Source organism: Narcine bancroftii, chromosome 2 (genome assembly GCF_036971445.1).
Source record: "Narcine bancroftii isolate sNarBan1 chromosome 2, sNarBan1.hap1, whole genome shotgun sequence".
Classification (NCBI taxonomy): Eukaryota; Metazoa; Chordata; class Chondrichthyes; order Torpediniformes; family Narcinidae; genus Narcine; species Narcine bancroftii.
Genome location: NC_091470.1, coordinates 206,726,591 through 206,746,183, shown reverse-complemented (window position 1 = coordinate 206,746,183; position 19,593 = coordinate 206,726,591). Strand labels below are relative to the sequence as shown.

At 39.1% G+C, this 19,593-nt stretch overlaps 1 protein-coding gene across 1 annotated transcript in view; it reads left to right on the top strand.

Moving 5' to 3' along the window:
* LOC138752220 (probable G-protein coupled receptor 139) overlaps positions 1–19,593 on the top strand; it is a 36,042-nt gene that overhangs the window by 3,676 nt on the left and 12,773 nt on the right. The window contains exons 3-4 of the mRNA XM_069915206.1: positions 563–615; positions 2,146–3,002. Of these exons, the coding sequence (XP_069771307.1) occupies positions 563–615; positions 2,146–3,002 (910 nt within the window). The remainder of the gene's footprint in view (positions 1–562; positions 616–2,145; positions 3,003–19,593) is intronic.

Genomic DNA, 19,593 nt, shown 5'->3' with positions numbered 1-19,593 from the left:
TCAGGTGCATCATAACACCTTTGTTGCTGAACGGTTTACTTGTATTATTCAATGCTTTAACAATCAGTCATATTATATTTGAAAGTAAATTGCGTGGGAGATTCCAAAAGAATAATAGGTTGCAGAGAGATTCGGAGGTGGAAAATCAGAGGAAGTCAATGTTTTTATTGTTCGCTCTGTCCATCAACTTAATTTTTTTTGTGAATTCCGTTTACCATATATCACTTGACATGTCCAGTTTAAAATTATTTTTACCCAGACAAATACTTGAATACCCCGACATATGTCATAGAGGGCATTAGGAGGCAACTGGAGAATGGGGTAAAATATTTCTTTACATTAAATGGATATCCTTGTCATTAAATGCACTTTCTATTACAACCACCTTTGAGAATTTACAAATAAATGGTCTAAAACCTCAGTGCGTTTTGCAGATACCATTAAAGAATGCACCAACTTGTGTGAGCATCTGTGCCTCTATTTCCGTGATGACAGAACACTATTTGAGTGTGGGAAACAGTCCAACAATTCTATTCTGGTGATATTGTTCTTTTGTTTGCAGAATTATATTCGAGTCTTTAAAATACTGCTGCAATCCGTCAAGAGAACCGAAAGGTGTAGACGTGATTATGATATGAGGGAATTCACATTCTAAATCACTGGGTTATTGAAATCTTTTAAATATGAGGATGCACACGTTCTTTTGGGAACTTAACTTGGAACGTACATGGCAGTAAAGAAAATGTTGTGGAAAGGATATTAGCTGGGGTACAATTGCAGAAATTGACTTAGAAATATGCTTTAGGTTGAGTTCAACTGCCTCAGGTTCAGAATTATTATGAGACTGCACAATTAAAATTTGTTAATAGGATGTTAGATGTTTCACAACCTCCCAGTTGGGCTAAAGTTGAATTGGCTCACCCTAACCATCTCAATAATCTTCCCATGTGCGACCACTCTTAATCGGGGGTTCCGGGAAAATATTTGACACCCTTTTCTAAAATATGTCATAAACAACATGAAAAACATTTGCTCGTCGTCTCCCCTGACGATTGTCATTCACTGAACCTTGTCCGATGGAGGAACAAATACAGTGTTTGTTTAATGAGAGGAGCCTGATGCGATGAATGGCAGGTTCACGCCAATGGTCGGTGGACTCTCCTTTTCTTCTATAAGAGCGTGTTGATACAATCCCCTTTAAACCTGCTCGTTTGAACCTTCTGTACATTTATCGTTATCTCGCATGGAAAATGGGATATGCTGCCATTTACTACATTTCGTCAATTTATTTCCCACTGCTGGCAGCGGTGGGGATTCCTGGTACGTTAGGGGAACTGGCTACAGTCCTTTATGTCCATCCTTCTGATAGATCTGCCGCACTGCAGAAAATCGTTTTGATATCCCTTACCGAAGCTGAGGCTCGGGATAAATCATTTTCAGAACGCTCAAGCTTCGACCAACCCATATTTACTTTTTTGTTCTCTATTTAAACTTCTGCTGACGGTTCATTAATTCATGTCAGCAGCAAGGTCCGTGCCAAAACTGATCCAGTTCCAGCTTATTCTTTGCGTCGGTTGACAACGCAAGGCTGAGAAATATGGATCCATGTATTCGAGTCTATCGACGAAACATTGAAATATTACAGCTGTGCATAACACCACAGCTCTTCCTTTACGTTTTCCAATTGATCGCGGACTTGGCAAATGGTACCACTCCCTCACGTCCCCATAATTGTGTTGAATAAGTATGAGAATATCCCACTCGCATTCCCTTCCGTGTGCTCTTACCAGCTTTATATGTATATTTAGGATTCCATTTGGTAAAGGATCTATTCCTGAAGAAACACAGGATTTCTAACCCCACATTCTACCCACTATCAATGCACCCAAGATCCAAACGGAGGACTAACTCTGAGGTGAGTATCTGCTCGCGGGTAAAACTGTGGACCTCCGCTCCGGCTCGCCGTTCTTGCCAACTCGATAGAACAAAAGGAGCCCGAGGCAGCTGACTTTACACTCAATAATTGTCAGCCAACCAGCCGGACAAAGAATGGGTTGAGACAGGGTACATGATGGGCCAGGTGCACCAAGTAAAACAGGTCAGGTTGACATCAATTGAACTATGTTTTTTTTCTCTTCGTTTCAGGTAATTTACTTGTGATTGTGATTCTCTCACGTGGAAAATGTGGACTGTCCAAATGTACAGCTCGTTACTTGGCTGGAATGGCCATGGCAGATTTAGTAAGCGTCGTGTCCGGCGTTCTGTTGGATCAAATAAATAATATCTATCAATATTCCCGTTATTTGCTTATAACTCCGATATGCGCTCTTAGCCTTGTCGTGAGACTTTCAGCCATGGATTCTTCAGTTTGGCTGACTGTGGCTTTTACGTTCGACCGCTCTATCGCCATTTGTAGTCAAAAGCTGAAGGAACGTTATTGCACCGAGAGAACCGCGGCTGTGCTGACAGTAATGGTGCCGATAGTAACCTGTGCCAGGTATGTTCCCTGCTACTTTGCCGTGAAACCGCTCGACATTATTGACCGCGTTCCATGGTACTGCATTCAAAACGATGAATTTGTCGCTTCACCCCTATTCCAGGCATACGAGGTGTTCAACTGCATCATGACACCTTTGTTGCCTTTCAGTTTAATTGTATTATTCAATGCTTTAACAATTAGTCATATTATATTTGTAAATAAATTGCGTCGGAGTCTCCGAACCAATAGTGGTTTGGAGAGAGATTCAGAGGTGGAAAATCGGAGGAAGTCAATGTTTTTATTGTTCGCTCTGTCCATCAACTTTATTTTGTTGTGGATTCCTTTTACCATATATAACTTGACTTGGCCAATACAAAATTATTTTTACACAGACAAATACTTGAATACCCCGATATATGTGCTGCAGCAATGTGGATTCATGTTGCAATTTCTCAGTACCTGTACCAACACGTGCATTTATACATTGTCACAGAGGGCATTCAGGAAGCAGCTGAAGAATGGGGTAAACTATTTCTTTACATTAAATGGATACCTTTGTCATTAACTCCACTTGCTATTACAATCATTGTTGAGAATTTACAAATAAATGTTGTAAAATCTCCGTGCGTTTTGTAGTTTTATCATTAAAGGACGAATCAACGACATTGTGCATCTGTTGCCTCTATTTCCGTTGAAGACAGTATATTATTTCAGCGTGGAAACAAGTCCAGCAATTCTATTCCGGTGATATAGCTGTTTTGTTGGCAGAATTATATTCGAGGTTTGAAAATGCTGCCACAATCCGTCAAGAGAACCGAAGGGTGTAGACGTGATTATGATATTAGGGGATTCATATTCTAAACCACTGTGTTATAGTTATCTTTTAAATTGGAGGAGGCGCACATTCTTTCGGAGACTTAATTTGGAACATAAAAGCTCCTGTTAAAGAAAGTGATTTGGACGTACCGGATTTTCATTTATAAAATGTCCAACAATGTGAACATATTTACTCATTCCGGACATCTCCCTCTCTTTATCAGCGCGGAATAAAACTACATGTGCTGAAGAAGAAGGAATTATAAACTGCTGGAGCTCCACGACCGGTCGACACCATCAGTGCAAGAAAATACTTCCTCCGCCGTTCGGATGGGTCCCCTTCCCACTTTCAGGTGGCCACAATACCCAACTGTAAAACTGTAAAGCAGCCTATTGTACTCCTATGTGGCTGTCAGGTGGCCACTTGAAAATGGAAAACCGTTCAGGAGGTCGACCTAACTCTTGTCCTGTTGGTATAATATCCTGCTCCGTGAATTCCCCCGTTGCACCTGAAAGCATCTATATTTTATGTATTTACCACAATGCAAGTTGTGTTTGAACAGTCCAAGCCGGCCTGGGTATACTTAGGACAGATTCAGATATGCTATAAAAGCAACAATGTTGTTGTGCATTGCATTTATTTAGATTGGGAACATGTTGATGCACATGTACCTACTTAACCATCGCATTTATTGCCTTCAAGAATATTCAGTGCAGCAGAAATATACATTCAATGTTGCAACATAGTGATGCATTCTGATACATCTGTGGGGTGTATGCTATTAAGGTTCAAAGATGCAGCATGACTGCACGTATGAAGAAAGCCTATTTGCTCTCGTTCGCTTGTACCAAAATGAATGAACTTGATCACAAAGGCAAAGAGAATGTAAAAAAGTTCAAACACATAATCCACATCTAAAATACAACTCTGAATTACTAAATCCATATTTTCTCAATTACTCAGGGGTTAAATATAACTGTTAAAAATATAATTAATCATACTGTTTAATTACATTAAACAATTTATTCACACCCTCAAAACACTTCATTTCCCAGTCAGCCTGATCAATATCACAAGTTAAACCATTTTCGCATTTAATCCTGGATTTATCTAAATCGATTTTTATCATAGTATTTTGTAACAACGCCTACATCTCTGAAATAAAACCCTTATCTGCAAAATGAGAAATCATAAACTCAAATTTCGTTAACTTGGGAATTTTCATAAATTTTCTTTCACTAATGTTCTAATTTGATAATAAACAAATAAAGAATTCCCTTAAATTCATAATTTCTCTAAGTTGTTAAATGATAAAAATGATCCTCTTCAAAATGATCCTGCAATAACTTCATTCCTTTAATCTGTCAATTTCTTAAAAATCTATTATTCCATGAAAAAGGCCTAATTTCATCTGTACTTTTAAAAGGAAGTTTCTTCTGAATCTGTGCTTTCGAGTTATTTGCATTAGCAGCCATTATAGTCTTTTAACATTCAGACAACTTCCAAGCAAAATTTCCAGAATTGATGAAGTGTTTTAATTCGGGTAATTATGAGTCCAACTTGGGGAAGACGGAATTACACTTCTTCTTCCTTCACCATCAGGCCACATCCCCAGCATCAAACATTTCTGATGTGTGTCCTTACTGCATCGTCAATAGAAATTTAACATTCCATTTGTATCATTTCATCATTACAGCCTTTGTGGAGAATAGTCGGCACCCGCCTCGTGGTGAGAATGCTAAACTGTGCCTCTCTCAATCGTTCCTTAATCAGAGAAATCTCCTACCATCTGCATCATTTCTGCTTACGCTTCCAGGCGATTCCATGGCCTTTTGTAGATTATGTAACTGAGATCAGTTGGATCTTATTTGGAATCCCAGCGTCCTTTGTACACTGACATGAACAGACGGAGCTGTTTTTAATCACGATGTGGGTGGGTCTGGGCCATGATAAGTGCATTATGGTGCAGGCCCGCAATATCCCTACCTTAAAAAAATTAGCATACAGATAAGATCAGGTAATATTGTTATGTCAGGATTTTCTTTAACATGAAAACAGAATCACACTTTAACTTATCACAACTGACTTAACTAACCTTACTTAACCCCCTTCTAATTCTAAGTGCACGAGTGTTTAATGTGTGTGTAAGTTCAGAAAAGTTCTTTGATTCATGGTCCAGTCTCACTTCTTGTACGTCCATATTCATTGGTTGCAGGCAATTCTTATCCTGTGCACAGAATTTAATATTTATAATGTTCACCAGGCATTGGTGTTTCAAAGGTAAATGGTTACTGCTCAGGAAGGTTCTTGTCGATTTTCGGAGAGAGATTTGTTGTTCCAGGACATCTAAAACTGATTTACTTCCATCAGCCAGTTCTGTGTCTTGCTGATGAAATTTTCCCCTTCAGGGTTCTCCAGATGATAACCTATTTCTTTCAGGTCACCACAGATTTCCTTTGTGTTTCTCTTATTTCAAGTGAAACATGAGGCAGCCAGTCCTCTCCTCGTGCTTTTACCAGACTGAACTAAGCATTTAAAAACTGTCTTCCAAATGGGGTTTTCCATAAGCTTGCCAGCTTGTCCTGTTCCAGTCCCAGCTGCTGTTGCTGGTTGTAACACTGTAGAAGTGGTATCTGTATGTCTCTCCCCACCACCACCCCCCTCTCTCTCTCTCTCTCTATCACTCTCTCTCTCTCTCTCTCTCTCTCTTTCTTTATTTCTCTTTCTCTCTGTCTGTCTGTCTGTCTGTCTCTCTCTCTCTCACACACACACACTCACTCGCTCACTCTCGTTTGCACACAGAGTGAAAGCCTGTTTGACTCTCTCTACATGCAAAACCACATGACTGTCTTAGAATTGCTCCAGACAATTTGCGTCTCCATCAAGCTCATTCATCTGTGGCCATTTTGTAAATAACAATCCATTAGTGAAGTCTCTTGGGCCTTCTCTAAAGCTCTTGCAAAGGCTGTGGGGTCGATATATCTATAATTATCAGAGCTCCAGTATTTCAAATAAAATTTATTTTAAAGTGTTTATACGTGACGTAATCTAACAAACCTTTCCCAATTTATCTCCCAAAAACCTTTTTACATACTCTGTCACAGTATGTACTGTACGGATTAAAGACAAAGCTAACAGGCATATGTAAGCTTTTTTTGAAGGGATATTGGTGACCAGTTTAGGAAGAAGGGAGAGGTGTATAGTAGGTATAGGGACCAAATGAGGTACTTGAAGAGAAGAGAAAATGTAAGAAAATACAAGATTGAGACATGATTTTGCTCCCAAAGGACGTATACAAATATACTAAAGGGTTGGTAAGGGACAAGATTAGTCCCCTAGGTAATCAGAGTGGATTTTGGAAGAACAATCTAAGAAATGGCATACACAGTAAACAGTTGGGCACTGGGGAATAAGGATATAGAGTTCCCTGAAAGTGGCGTCAGAGGTAGACAGTATTGTTAAGAAAGCATTTGACATATTGGCCTACATTAATCAAAACATTAAGAATAGGTGATGGGATGTTAATGTGAGGCTTTATAAAACATTTGTGAAGTCATATTTGGGGGAAGTTCTTGTCACTAAACAACAGGAGGGATATCGTTAAGATTTACCAGGGTGTTGCAGGATCATCAGGTGTTCAGTTACAAGGAAAGATTAAAAAGATTATGACTTTATTCCTTGGAGCATAGGTGTATGAGCAGAGATTTGATAGAGGTTTACAAAATTGTGAGGGTATAGTGTTACGAGCCCAAAAAAACCCCCAAAACACAGCAGCAATAGACATTCACCAAGGCAAGTATTTACTTAAACAAAAGTTGTTATTAATTATATTTGAACATGAAAATATAATCAAACTTTAACTTATCTCTATACTTAATTAACTCATATTAACCCCCTTATAATTCCAAGCACACGTGTATGTAATGTGTGTGTAAATTTAAGAAAAGTTCACAGTTCAATCTCACTTATTTTTCTATGTTCTCTGGATGCAGGCAATTCTAATACTGTGCACAGGATTTAACATGTACAAAGTTCACCAGTCTTTGGTGCTCAAAAGGTAAATGTATACCGCTCAGGAAAACTCTTGTAGGGTTTGCAGAGAGAGATATTTGTTGTTCCAGGATTTCTACAACTGAGGTACCACCATTAGTCACCTCAATGTCTCGTGGATGGAACCTGGCCTTTCAGGGTTCTCCAGATGGTAACCTCTTTCTTTCAGGCTACTGCAGCATACCTTTCTATTCCCTTATTCCAAGAGAAACATCAGACAGATAGCACTTCCAGCCATCTGCCGTTCTGGAGCTTTTATGCAGGTCCAACAAGCTTCCTGGCTTGCTCTGTTCAGCCGCTTTCAGTGTCACACACAGTAGCTGAGAGAGCACATGTTACCCCCCCTCTCTCTCACTCTCTCTCTCTCTCTTCTCTTTCTCTGTCTCTGTCTGTCTGTCTCTCTCTCTCTCTCCCTCTCTCTCCCCCCTCTCTCTCTCCCCCCTCTCCCCCCTCTCTCTCTCTCTGTCTCTCCAGCTGAATCTGCCAGAAAGCACATGTGACTCTCTCACTTGGAAAACCCCCACCTTCTTCAGCAAACAACAGAAGTTCTCCTCTCTTGGTCACAATGTTGTCTTAGATAAATAAAACCCAGGGTTGACCTTTCGGAGAGCACCCTGTAGGTACTTGCAAACAGCCAGCCTGTCTCTCCAATCCAAACAAAAGCTATTCATTTCATGTCGTCATTTCAATTAGCACAAACTTGTGAAATTCTCCATAGATCCTGCAATGTTACTGAATAGGAATTCTTCAGTGTTTCAAATAAGGTCTGTTTTAAAATGTGTATATGTACGTAACCTACTCTAAATTTACCCAATTCCCCCCAATATTTATCCATTACAATAGACAGAGTAGATGCAAGTAGACTCTTTCCACAGGCAGAACCCTGGGGGAACGTTTGTACTCAGAGAGTGGTGGGAGTGTGGAACGAGCTGCCATCTGACGTGGTAAATGCGGGTTCACTGTTATGTTTTAAGAATAAATTGGATAGATACATTGATGGGAAAGGTCTGAGGGATCATGGAATGGGTGGGACTAACGGAATAATATTTCCGCACAGATTAGAAAGGTCGAATGGATGGTTTTCTGTGATTTAATGATCTATTGTTCAAGTTCAATGATTCTGAGACCAGTCCTTAAGTTGGTGTTTAGTGGGCGAATGATCCTTTGATATCACAAGGCTAAGAGTTACTTCATTGTGAATTATCATAGTGGATGAAGCATGGGTGAAGGGTGAATCGTTTCATGTTTCGAATTTAATTAATCGAACAGAATAATCCGCTTACAATTTAAAAGAGGAGCTACCCGTTTACTCCAAACAAATATTTCACAAAACCTTTCAGCTCCTCCCTGAATTTTCTCTGTGTTAGTCCATAAATAAATGTGTTGGTGCAGGTACAGTGCAATTTTAACATTAACCCGAATTGTTGCAGGATATACAGTTGGGGTGCTGAACTATCTGTCTGCGTAAGCATAGTTTTCCTTTCGCCATTTAATGTCATAAACAATTTGGGGCATCCACTGTAAAATGAAATTGGCAGACAGAGGAAACAGCAAAATTATCGACTTTCTCAGTTTGTCCACCTCTGGATCGTTCCCATTCTGAATACTGCATCTTATTTTCCGTCGGACTCGATTGGCCGCTATAATGTGACTGACTGTTACTGCATTAAAAATCACAGTGAAACCAATTGGTAATAACGGGGTGAAAATATTGTCAATTAAATCGTACATTGTCCAACCTGGAGATGTCATATATTCATCTCTGCCAACGCAGCGCTGTGGATGCACTGCGACGTCAGATGGAGCAAACAGAGCGCCGCTGAGTGCACCCACTGTCGGCAGCACCAATTTCTCTGTCTTTCCAGTGCAGTATCGTTTCCTTAGCTTCTGACAGCAGATGGCGACGCAGTGATCGAAAGTGAATGAGGAGTACCAGGGCGCAAAATGGCTTTCTCAATAAGAAATCCGCGAACAAATAGATAACATTGACCTGCGGCATTATAGCAGCCGCGATAAAGCCATAAGATCTGCTGCAGCCATCACCACCAGATAGCGAATGATGTATTTGGAGAGACCACAATTTCCGCGGAATAGCATTACAATCGTAGTTAAATTCACTGAAGGAAATGTTAAAATAAAGTGTGTTAGTTCGAAGTGGGAGCAAATTGATGGATCTGTCTTCAGGACGAATTCCCAATGCACCGGATGTCAAACGACTTTCAGGGTGATACGGATGCAGACATTCACACGTAAACGCTATGATACAATCAAATTATTTTCATAAAATTTGTCAGAGCACTCCACTTCAACAACAAAATATGAAAATGCCCCTGCTGGCAGTCACGTGGAATTCGATTCTTTAAACATCACCTTTATTCTTCCAATAAATACAATTGTGAACATTTATTTACGAATAATTTTATTCGTATCGTTTTTTTTTGCCCATTACATATTGGTCTCATGTATGTTATCCCATTATAGTACGTATAACTTACGTGCATGCGTGGCGGAAGCAAATATGTATTCGGGTCCTTTGGCAAGTTGAATTTATGAACACATTCCCTGATCTCTGTGTTCCAGTCTAAGATTTAACCCTGACAGGTTAATCATTTTAAATCCTCCACAGATGCCGGTCATCGCCCTCGTCCCTTCTCGGCTGAGGCCGAACTTTCACGCCAGAAAGAAAAATCGTTTCCCTCCTGAGACGTCTCTAATGCAACTGTGCGTCCATCTATATTAATTTCCATATTTCACTCACCGTCGCCTCGACGCACTGTTCCATCTCCGTTCCTGCTCCGTCCTCTGCCCGTGGTAGTCCCTCTCCACTCTCACAGCACTTAAATTTTCTGGTCCATTCTCAGAGAGAGGTCTCGCCCTCCGCCCCCCGCACCACCCACGCATTCACAATGTGTAAGGTCACGCACTTTTTTACATCTAGGTCCTGGCCTGAAAAACGTTTTATGAGTATTCCTGTCCTTGGATATTTCGAAATCAGATGAGTCCGTTCAGTATTAATTTGTTCACGGAATATTCTGGGATCAGCAGTTCAGGTCCTCTGATTTCTGTTGCCCTAACGACTTCTTGTGTAAGCTTGCAGATGCAGTCAAATTGGTGAGAGAATGAACACCGAATGGTAGCGTAGCGGGAAGCGTTGTGCGATTAAGGGATTTGAGTGAATAGGTGCATATTCCTCTGAACCTGAAGACAAGGGTGGTCAGGGCGATGAAGATGCATTTTTTACTCGCTGGTTTACATCAGTCCAGAAGTTGGGTTGAAGTGTAAAGAGGTCATGATGAAAGTGAACCATGAGTGGATGAGAGCAATTGGAGGAAAAGCACACTTAATGTAACCCAAACATAGGAAAAATACAAGGAAGATGGAAATCCTGCCCGAAAGATTGAATTCCAAGGAGAGAATGGAGCATATGATACCAAATCACTGTTTACAGAATTTTATGAATCCAAGATTGGAAAGATAATTTAAAAGCTAACTGTTTTTCACTCAGATTACGTGAATAGAAAACTGCAAAACGTAGACTTAAAATAATCGGATAATGGACTCCTCCTTCACACAGAGATTGGTTACTCTGGTGAACGAATAGCCAGAGGAAGTGACTGTGCCCTTCCAAATTCAACCGCACAGGAATATGTGAAGGAATGGGTTCAAGGAATATTGGCAAAGTGTAAAATGGCCCGAAAGGCGTTGTTCAATGTTGCCGGACTAGATGCTCCATCAGGCGTTGGTGATCAAATCGCGATCACAGCAAACATGATGTGAATTATGGAATTAAAATGACATCTGAAAATAACTGAAGACCAGGTCCAAGGGACGAAATTCGACATTAACCAATTACCTGGTGAGATGGTAAACGTGGTCAAGGAATTTAACGTCCCATGATCCAGGAGACTAACGTCATCAGGCACAAATGGTATAATGCTCCCTTTTAGAAGAATGGAGCTGAACTTCGGACAGTCAGAAACAATAGAACAGTATCAGGGCTCAGATGGAGGTCGGCTGTGTCCCGGCCTCAGCTGGAGAGTGGCATACCACAGGGCAGGGACGCATAGGGTGAAAATGTAATTGGGGACCAAGTGGACCTGCCTTTTGTCGCATTACAGCACAAATTCCTTTGTTTGGCGGCATGAATACAAGGAAAATTCGGAGTTCATGCTTAAGTTCATAATAAATTGAACAAAGATTTAAAAATTTAACTTCTGACAGTGAAGTAACAGTTAGCCTTGATATCAATTATATTTGAGAATTAAATCTGCCAGCAAATTTTCTTTCAAATAACATCCTGTGAAACGAGATTCAGCAAATGCATATTAATAGACAACTGATCTACATTGTGGCATGCTTACTAAAATTATCTTCTGGCTTATCCCGAATACCAACCGCCAGCAGTACAGGATAGTCAATACTGATTAACTGGTAAATTGCATGATATCCAATTTTTAGGCCCTGGGCAGCGAACAGTTGTATGAAACAGAACAGTTGCCTATGTTCACTGGTGCACCGAGATTTTATACTGCAGAACGAGTCATATTTAGTCAACCAGTACTCTCCGCTTACAAATTAGCTACAGGCAACTGAATAAACACTGAATAAGAAGTATTATTATATCGTAGGACAGGCCACTCGAATACAAATTCTTCAGGGACGTTGGAAGTATTTTGATGGTGTTATTTGGGCGGATGTTTGTGGAAAACATTGAAGCTCTCGTCCGTGTCCCACGGTTGTGCCGATTCAGTAATACTTTATTTGAATAATTTTGGCTGTGCCGTTAGCGTAGCGAGAGCGTGACGTTATTTCAGCACCAGCGTCTGTTTAGAATCCAGGAAATGTCTAAATGGAATATCTCCCGTGACCTGCATGGGATTCCCTCTGGTACCCAAGCTTACTCCCAATCTTCACACTCAACGGAGTTATATGAATTAGGGGTAACTGGGCATCAATTGGCGGAAACACCATCTAAAGCCTGTGAGATGAAGAACAAAACTATATGTAAAGTTCGATCCTTATAACTGAAAAGTGGCAAAGCAGAGGTCTGGAAGGCTGGCGGCAAAACTCTGCATACCAAACTACATGAGTTTTTCATGCTCTGCTTGGGCCAAGGAAAGCTGCCTCAGGACCTTCGTGATGCCATCATCATCACCCTGTACAAAAACAAAGGCGAGAAATCAGACTGCTCAAACTACAGGGGAATCACGCTGCTCTCCATTGCAGGCAAAATCTTCGCTAGGATTCTTCTTAATAGACTAATACCTAGTGTCGCCGAAAATGTCCTCCCAGAATCACAGTGCGGCTTTCGCGCAAACAGAGGAACTACTGATATGGTCTTTGCCCTCAGACAGCTCCAAGAAAAGTGCAGGGAACAAAACAAACGACTCTACATCACCTTTGTTGACCTCACCAAAGCCTTTGACACCTTGAGCAGAAAAGGGCTTTGGCAAATACTAGAGCACCTCGGATGACCCCCCCACCCAAAGTTCCTCAACATGGTTATCCAACTGCAGAAAACCAACAAGGTTGGGTCAGATACAGCAATGAGCTCTCCGAACACTTCTCCATTGACCACGGCATGAAGCAAGGCTGCATCCTCACACCAACCCTCTTTACTATCTTCTTCAGCATGATGCTGAAACAAGCCATGGAAGACCTCAACAATGAAGACAGGGTTTACATCTGGTAGCGCACGGATGGCAGTCTCTTCAATCTGAGGTGCCTGCAAGCTCACACCAAGACACAAGAGCAACTTGTCCATGAACTATTCTTTGCAGACGATGCCACTTTAGTTGCCCATTCAGAGCCAGCTCTCCAGCGCATGACATCCTGTTTTGCATAAACTGCCACAATGTTTGGCCTGGAAGTCAGCCAGCTTCCCACCATGACCACCAGCCCCCCCCCCCCCCAGATCTCGATCGGGCACACTAAACTCAAAACGGTCAACCAGTTTACCAACCTCGGCTGCACCATTTCATCTGATGCAAGGATCGACAAAGAGATAGACAACAGACTCGCAAAAGCAAATACCGCCTTTGGAAGACTACACAAAAGAGTCTGGAAAAACAACCACCTGAAGAAACACACAAAGATCAGCATGTACAGAGCCGTTGTCATACCCACGCTTCCGTTCAGCTCCGAATCATGGGTCCTCTACCGGCATCACCTATGTCTCCTAGAACACTTCCATCAGCGTTGTTCCTGCTCCATCCTCAACATTCATTGGAATGACTTCATCACCACATCGAAGTAATCGAGCTGGCAGAGTCCGCAAGCATCCAATCCATTCTACTGAAGACCCAACTGCGCTGGGTGGGTCACGTCTCCAGAATGGAACACCATCGCCTTCCCAAGATCGTGTTCTATGGCGAGCTCTCCACTGACCACCGAGACAGAGGTGCACCAAAGAAGAGGTACAAGGACTGCTTAAAGAAATCTCTTGGTGCCTGCCACACTGACCACCGCCAGTGAGCTGATATCACCTCACAGTTCGGCAGGCAGAAACCTCCGTTGAAGAAGACCACAGAGCCCACCTCACTGACAAAAGACAAAGGAGGAAAAACCCAACACCCAACCCCAACCAACCAATTTTCCCTTGCAACCGCTGAAACCATGCCTGCCTGTCCCGCATCGGACTTGTCAGTCACCAACGAGCCTGCAGCAGACATGGACATACCCCTCCATAAATCTTCATCCACGAAGCCAAGCCAAAGAGAAAGTATGTAACTTGAAACAACACTGTTCGGTCTCTTCTTATCAAGACGTTGTATCAACGTATATACATTTATTGCACATCAATCTAACTTTCCCTTCCCTCAAAAACCCCAATCCTCCAGTTTCTTACATCGATGTGTTTCTTCGGGAGAGTTTTAGAAGTTCCCGATTGTATCACCCTCCACCATCACCACAGGACCCACCACATGTTTTTTTTTAAAGATATGACATCTCTCTTACAGTTCCTCCACTCGATTTAAAATGTTGTGCAATATTGGGTATTGCCACGCTGGGAAAAGATTGCTTGAATTCTACCTTTGCAAATCTTGGAAACCTCGATTAGGTCGCACCTGTTTCTTCGTATTTCGAAATATAAAAACCTGCAATTACGCCAACCTTCCCAAAATGAAACGTTCTCCCATCCAGAAAATATCTTGTTAATTTACTTCTGCCCTTTCTCGGAATCCATGTGTGCGCCAGCGCTCGACCTTCTGCTGCTGATTGTGGTCTTTCCATTAGAATGTCCAGAATCCCGTTTCAGAGAGGTGATTTGAATTCCAGCGATGGATCTGCACCGCCAACCTTGGATTAGAAATGAAGAAGGGCCGGTTGTTAAGAGGAAGAAAGGAAGCGGAGGTAGATTCTTCAAATAATGTAGTTGGCAGCAAACGAGAAGGAAAAATTAGGGGGGTTGCAGGGGATCTTGAACAGACTTCAGACCCTTTCGACCCACCCTATGTAGGCGACGAAAGGAAAGTTAACAATGGCAAATGTTCTTTACTAGTCATCTGCCACTGGTGGTTGACCCACACCCAATTTTCTTTTAGGGGATTACTACCTTTTGGTAGTTTTCTTTTTTTTTAAATTTACATTTTAGTTAGTGTTGAATTTGTGATTTTTTATTGGAGGGCCTATATACTTTGATTTGAATTTTTATATAAAGATATTATTGGTATTTAGTAACAATAGTAGATATGTCAAAGTTGTGGTTTGCTACTTTTATTAAAGTAGTTCATGGACAAGTTGCTCTTGTGTCTTGGTGTGAGCTTGCAGGCGCCTCAGATTGAAGAGACTGCCATCCGTGCAGTACCGGATGTAAACCCTGTCTTCATTGTTGAGGCCTTCCATGGTTTATTTCAGCATCATGCTGAAGAAGATAGTAAAGAGGGTTGGTGTGAGGACGCAGTCTTGCTTCACGCCGTTGTCAATGGAGAAGGGTTCGGAGAGCTCATTGCTGTATCTGACCCGACCTTGTTGGTTTCTGCAGTTGGGATACATGTTGAGGAACTTGGGGGGGGGGGGCGCATCCGAGGTGCTCTAGTATTTGCCAAAGCCCTTTCCTGCTCACGGTGTCAAAGGCTTTGGTGAGGTCAACAAAGGTGATGTAGAGTCCTTAGTTTTGTTCTCTGCACTTTTCTTGGATTAAAGAGTCTGGTTAAACATAAGCGAGTCTTGGTGTATATTAAGAAAATGGAAATTGATATTGCTTTTTTACAAGAAACACATTTGAATGTGAAGGAAAGCATGAAATTGAAGAGGGACTGGGTTGGGCATGTATATTCTTCATTTAATACTCGAGCTCAAGGTGTAGCAATTTTGATGCATAAAATTTATTTTTTCTTAAACTGAATTGTAAGGTTTTTAGTGAATTTTGGACTTTACTTAATATTTATCCCCCAAATCAGATGATGAAATATTTATTTCAGATGCATTTTTATGTTTGGGTCAGGCTTATGATAATATTTTAGTTGGTGGTGTTTTTAATTGTATGTTGGAACCTTTATTAGATAAATCTCTGAAGAAAGTTAAGAAAACCACGATGGCAATTCAGGTCCAAGCATTGATGAAAGATCTTAATTTAGTAGATATTTGGAGATGTCTTAATCCGACATAAAAAGATTTCTCCTTTTATTCATCTAGACATGAATCGTTTTCAAGAATTGACTTCTTTTTAGTATCAGCAGATTTACAAGGGAAAATACAACAAGCGGAATATAAAAGTAGGGTGATTTCTGATCACTCTTTGTTCGATTTTACATATGCAACTTCTGAGAAAATTCAAGTGTCTTATCGTTGGAGCTTTAATACAATGTTGTTAAAAATATGGAATTTATTGTTGTTTTGAAAAAACAAATTAAAATTTTTTGAAAGAAAATTCTAATTCTGTTCAAAGTAAGTTTGTATTATGGGATGCTATGAAAGCCTATTTGAGAGGACAAATAATTAGTTATACTTCTAAAATAAAAAAATAATCGATTAAATCAGAGTCTTGAATTAGAGAAACAGATTGATGAGTTAGAAATGGAATTTCAGAAGGATGCTACAGAAGATCAGAAAATAGAATTATCTAGGCTGAAATTGGAATATAACACTTTGTAATCTTATCAATTTGAATGTGTAATTAATAGGACTAAACAACGGTATTACGAATGTGTAGAAAAGCACATAAGGTATTGGCGTGGCAATTAAAGAAAGAACAGATTTCAAGGACTATTAATGCTGTTAGACAGAATTCTCTTATTACTTATAAACCTCGTGAGATGAATTTTATTCATTTTATAAAATGTTATATACATCTGAATGAAAACAAGACACTGGTTCGATTTATTTTTTTAAAATGATAGTTGAATTTACTGATAATAGAGGAGGCGGATATACAGGAGTTAGAATAACCATTTACTGATTCAGAAATTAAAATGGCTATGCTGGAAATGCCCAACGGTAAATTGCCTGGTGATGATGGATTTTCGGTTGAATTTTATAACATTTTTAATGATGATTTATCTACAGTGTTTGGGGACGTATTACGTCAAGTTGGAGAACATTATGAATTACCTGAGTCTTGTTCTATTGCTTTAATTACAGTAATTCCTAAAAAAGATAGAAATCCTTTGAAAGTATCTTCATATAGACCAATTTCTTTGCTAAATGTAGATTATAAAATAATAGCTAAAATATTAGCGAATAGATTGCCTAAATGTTTACCCAAGTTGATTCATATTGATCAATCAGGTTTTATAAAGAATAGATATGCTTCAGATAACATTTTGCGCGTGATTAGTTTGATTAATAGATTTCGATAATTCTCAGATCACCCGTTGGTGATATCCTTAGATGCAGAAAAAGCATTTGATAGAGTTGAATGTAATTTTTTGTTTAAAATTTTGGAGAAATTTAAGTTTGGTCCTTTATTTATTGGTTGGATTAGGGCTCTATATAGTAAACTGGTAGCTAGAGTATTGAGGAATGGATTGATTTCAGAATCTTTTAAGTTAACTCGATCAACTTGTCAAGGTTTTCCTTTATCACCAGCTTTGTTTGCGTTAGTGATTGAACCGTTAGTACAGCTGATAAGACAAAATACACAGATACAAGGCATGAAAGTCTTAGATGAAGAGTATAAAATTACTTTATTTGCTGATGATGTATTGGTGTATTTAATAAATCCAGCTCAGTCACTTTTGCATTTGAAGGAATGTTTAATACAATATGGATGTCTTTCTGGATATAAAGTTAATTGGGAAAAAAAGTGAAATATTACCGGCAAGTGAAAGAGATTATTCAATTTATAAGAATATTATTAATTTGAAGTGGACTGATCAAATGAAATATCTGGGTATAATTTTGAATGTTAATTATCAATCTTTATTAAACTAAATTATGCTCCATTAATGAAAAAAATTAAAACTGATTTGATTAAATGGAAAGATTTACCTATTAATTTAATGGGTAGGATAAATACAATTAAGATGAATATCTTTCTGCGTAACAATATTTGTTTCAATCTTTTCCATATTTACCTGATAAATATTTTTTCGAGATTGGAATAAAATGATTAGGGAGTTTTTATGGAGGGGTAAATTTTGGAGAGTAGCTTTGAATAAATTAACTTGGAAATATGAGTTAGGGGGACTACGTTTACCACATTTTCGAAATTATTATGAAGCAGCCCAAATTAAATTTATTAGTTCATTTTTTGATTTGGTACGGCCTCCTAGTTGGGCTAAAATTGAAATGGCAAGTATTTTTGAATTTCAAATACACCAATCTTTGTTTAGATGGAATATAATTTTTTGACAACAATATAATGTACCTATACTAAAACATTTAATGAAGTTATGGATGAAGAAAAATAAAATGACAGGCTCTAGGGTTAAATTATCGGCATTGACGCCGTTGTATAATAATCAACTTATTTCTTTTTCAATACACAATCAAAATTTATTGCATTGGAGATTTGAAGGTGTAAAAAATTTGGGAGATTGTTTTAAAGAGGGTAAGTTTTTATCTTTTAATCAGATGAGGGAAGATTTTGGTATTGATAACAATTCTTTATTATCAAATTCGATCTTTGGTAAAATGTATGTTTGGTAGAGATATGATTTTACCTAAAATGACCAAATTTGAGACTTTTATTATGAAGGTACCAGAGAAGGGTTATATTTCATTTATTTATCAAATATTATGGGATGGTATGGATAAAAAGGGTTGGGATAGATCTAAAATTAAATGGGAAGCGGATATTGGTTTTATTTTTTTCTGAAAATGATTGGTTAGATATCTGTTATGATAGTGTAACTAGATTGGTAAATTCACGTTATGCAATGATTAATTACTATTTCTTATATCAGTTATATTTGACACCTGAAAAAGTAAAACAAATATGGTTTTAATGAATCAGATTTGTGTTTTAGATGTGGTGATACGGTTGGGTCTTTTTTTCATGCTGTTTGGTCATGTATACAATCTTTTTGGAAGAAAATTCAATCTGTTTTAGAATACCTGTATAAGATTAAAATAGTTTTAGATCCAACAGTATTTTTATTGGGTAGTTTGCAACCTCTGAAAGGTTTGGGATTTGCTAACTTTCAGCTTGCTGTTGAATATTTAGCTTTATCCGTAGCGAAAAAATGTATTGCTAGTACATGGAAAGTCACAAATATGATTGATATTAATAGATGGCATAATGAGATGAGATATTGTATAATAATGGAAAAAATTACGTATGTTTCGCGTGATAATTATAATTTTTTAAATTAATATGTTGTTTTTATACTCAGAATATTTACATTTCAATTTAAATTGATCAGATTTTAATATGTATATTTAACTTTTCCTTTAATATTATTTCTTTTTTCTTTCTTTATGGCTCTCCTTAGGAGAGTTGGCTCAAGTGGACGGGGGCGGGGGTTACTTTTCTTTTCTTTATATATATAAAAAAACCGTTCTTGTTTATGTTTAATTGCTGCATATGTCATATACTATTTGTTTTTTTTGAACGAATAAATAAAGTTAAAAAAATGGCAAATATATGAGCTATTAGGCAGAAAGGATGTAAAATTTACCCGAAGGAGGATAATGTAGGAAAATCCTAAAATAAACACCATGCTTCATTGGGGGAGGAATCTTGGAAGTGTGAGGTTACATGAAGGCTAATGTGTTGAATGTCGAGGGTAAGAAAGAGGAATTGCTGGATGCCTTGAGCTGCTCTAAATCACAGCCGTGCAAGACCTGAAGGGACATGCACCAA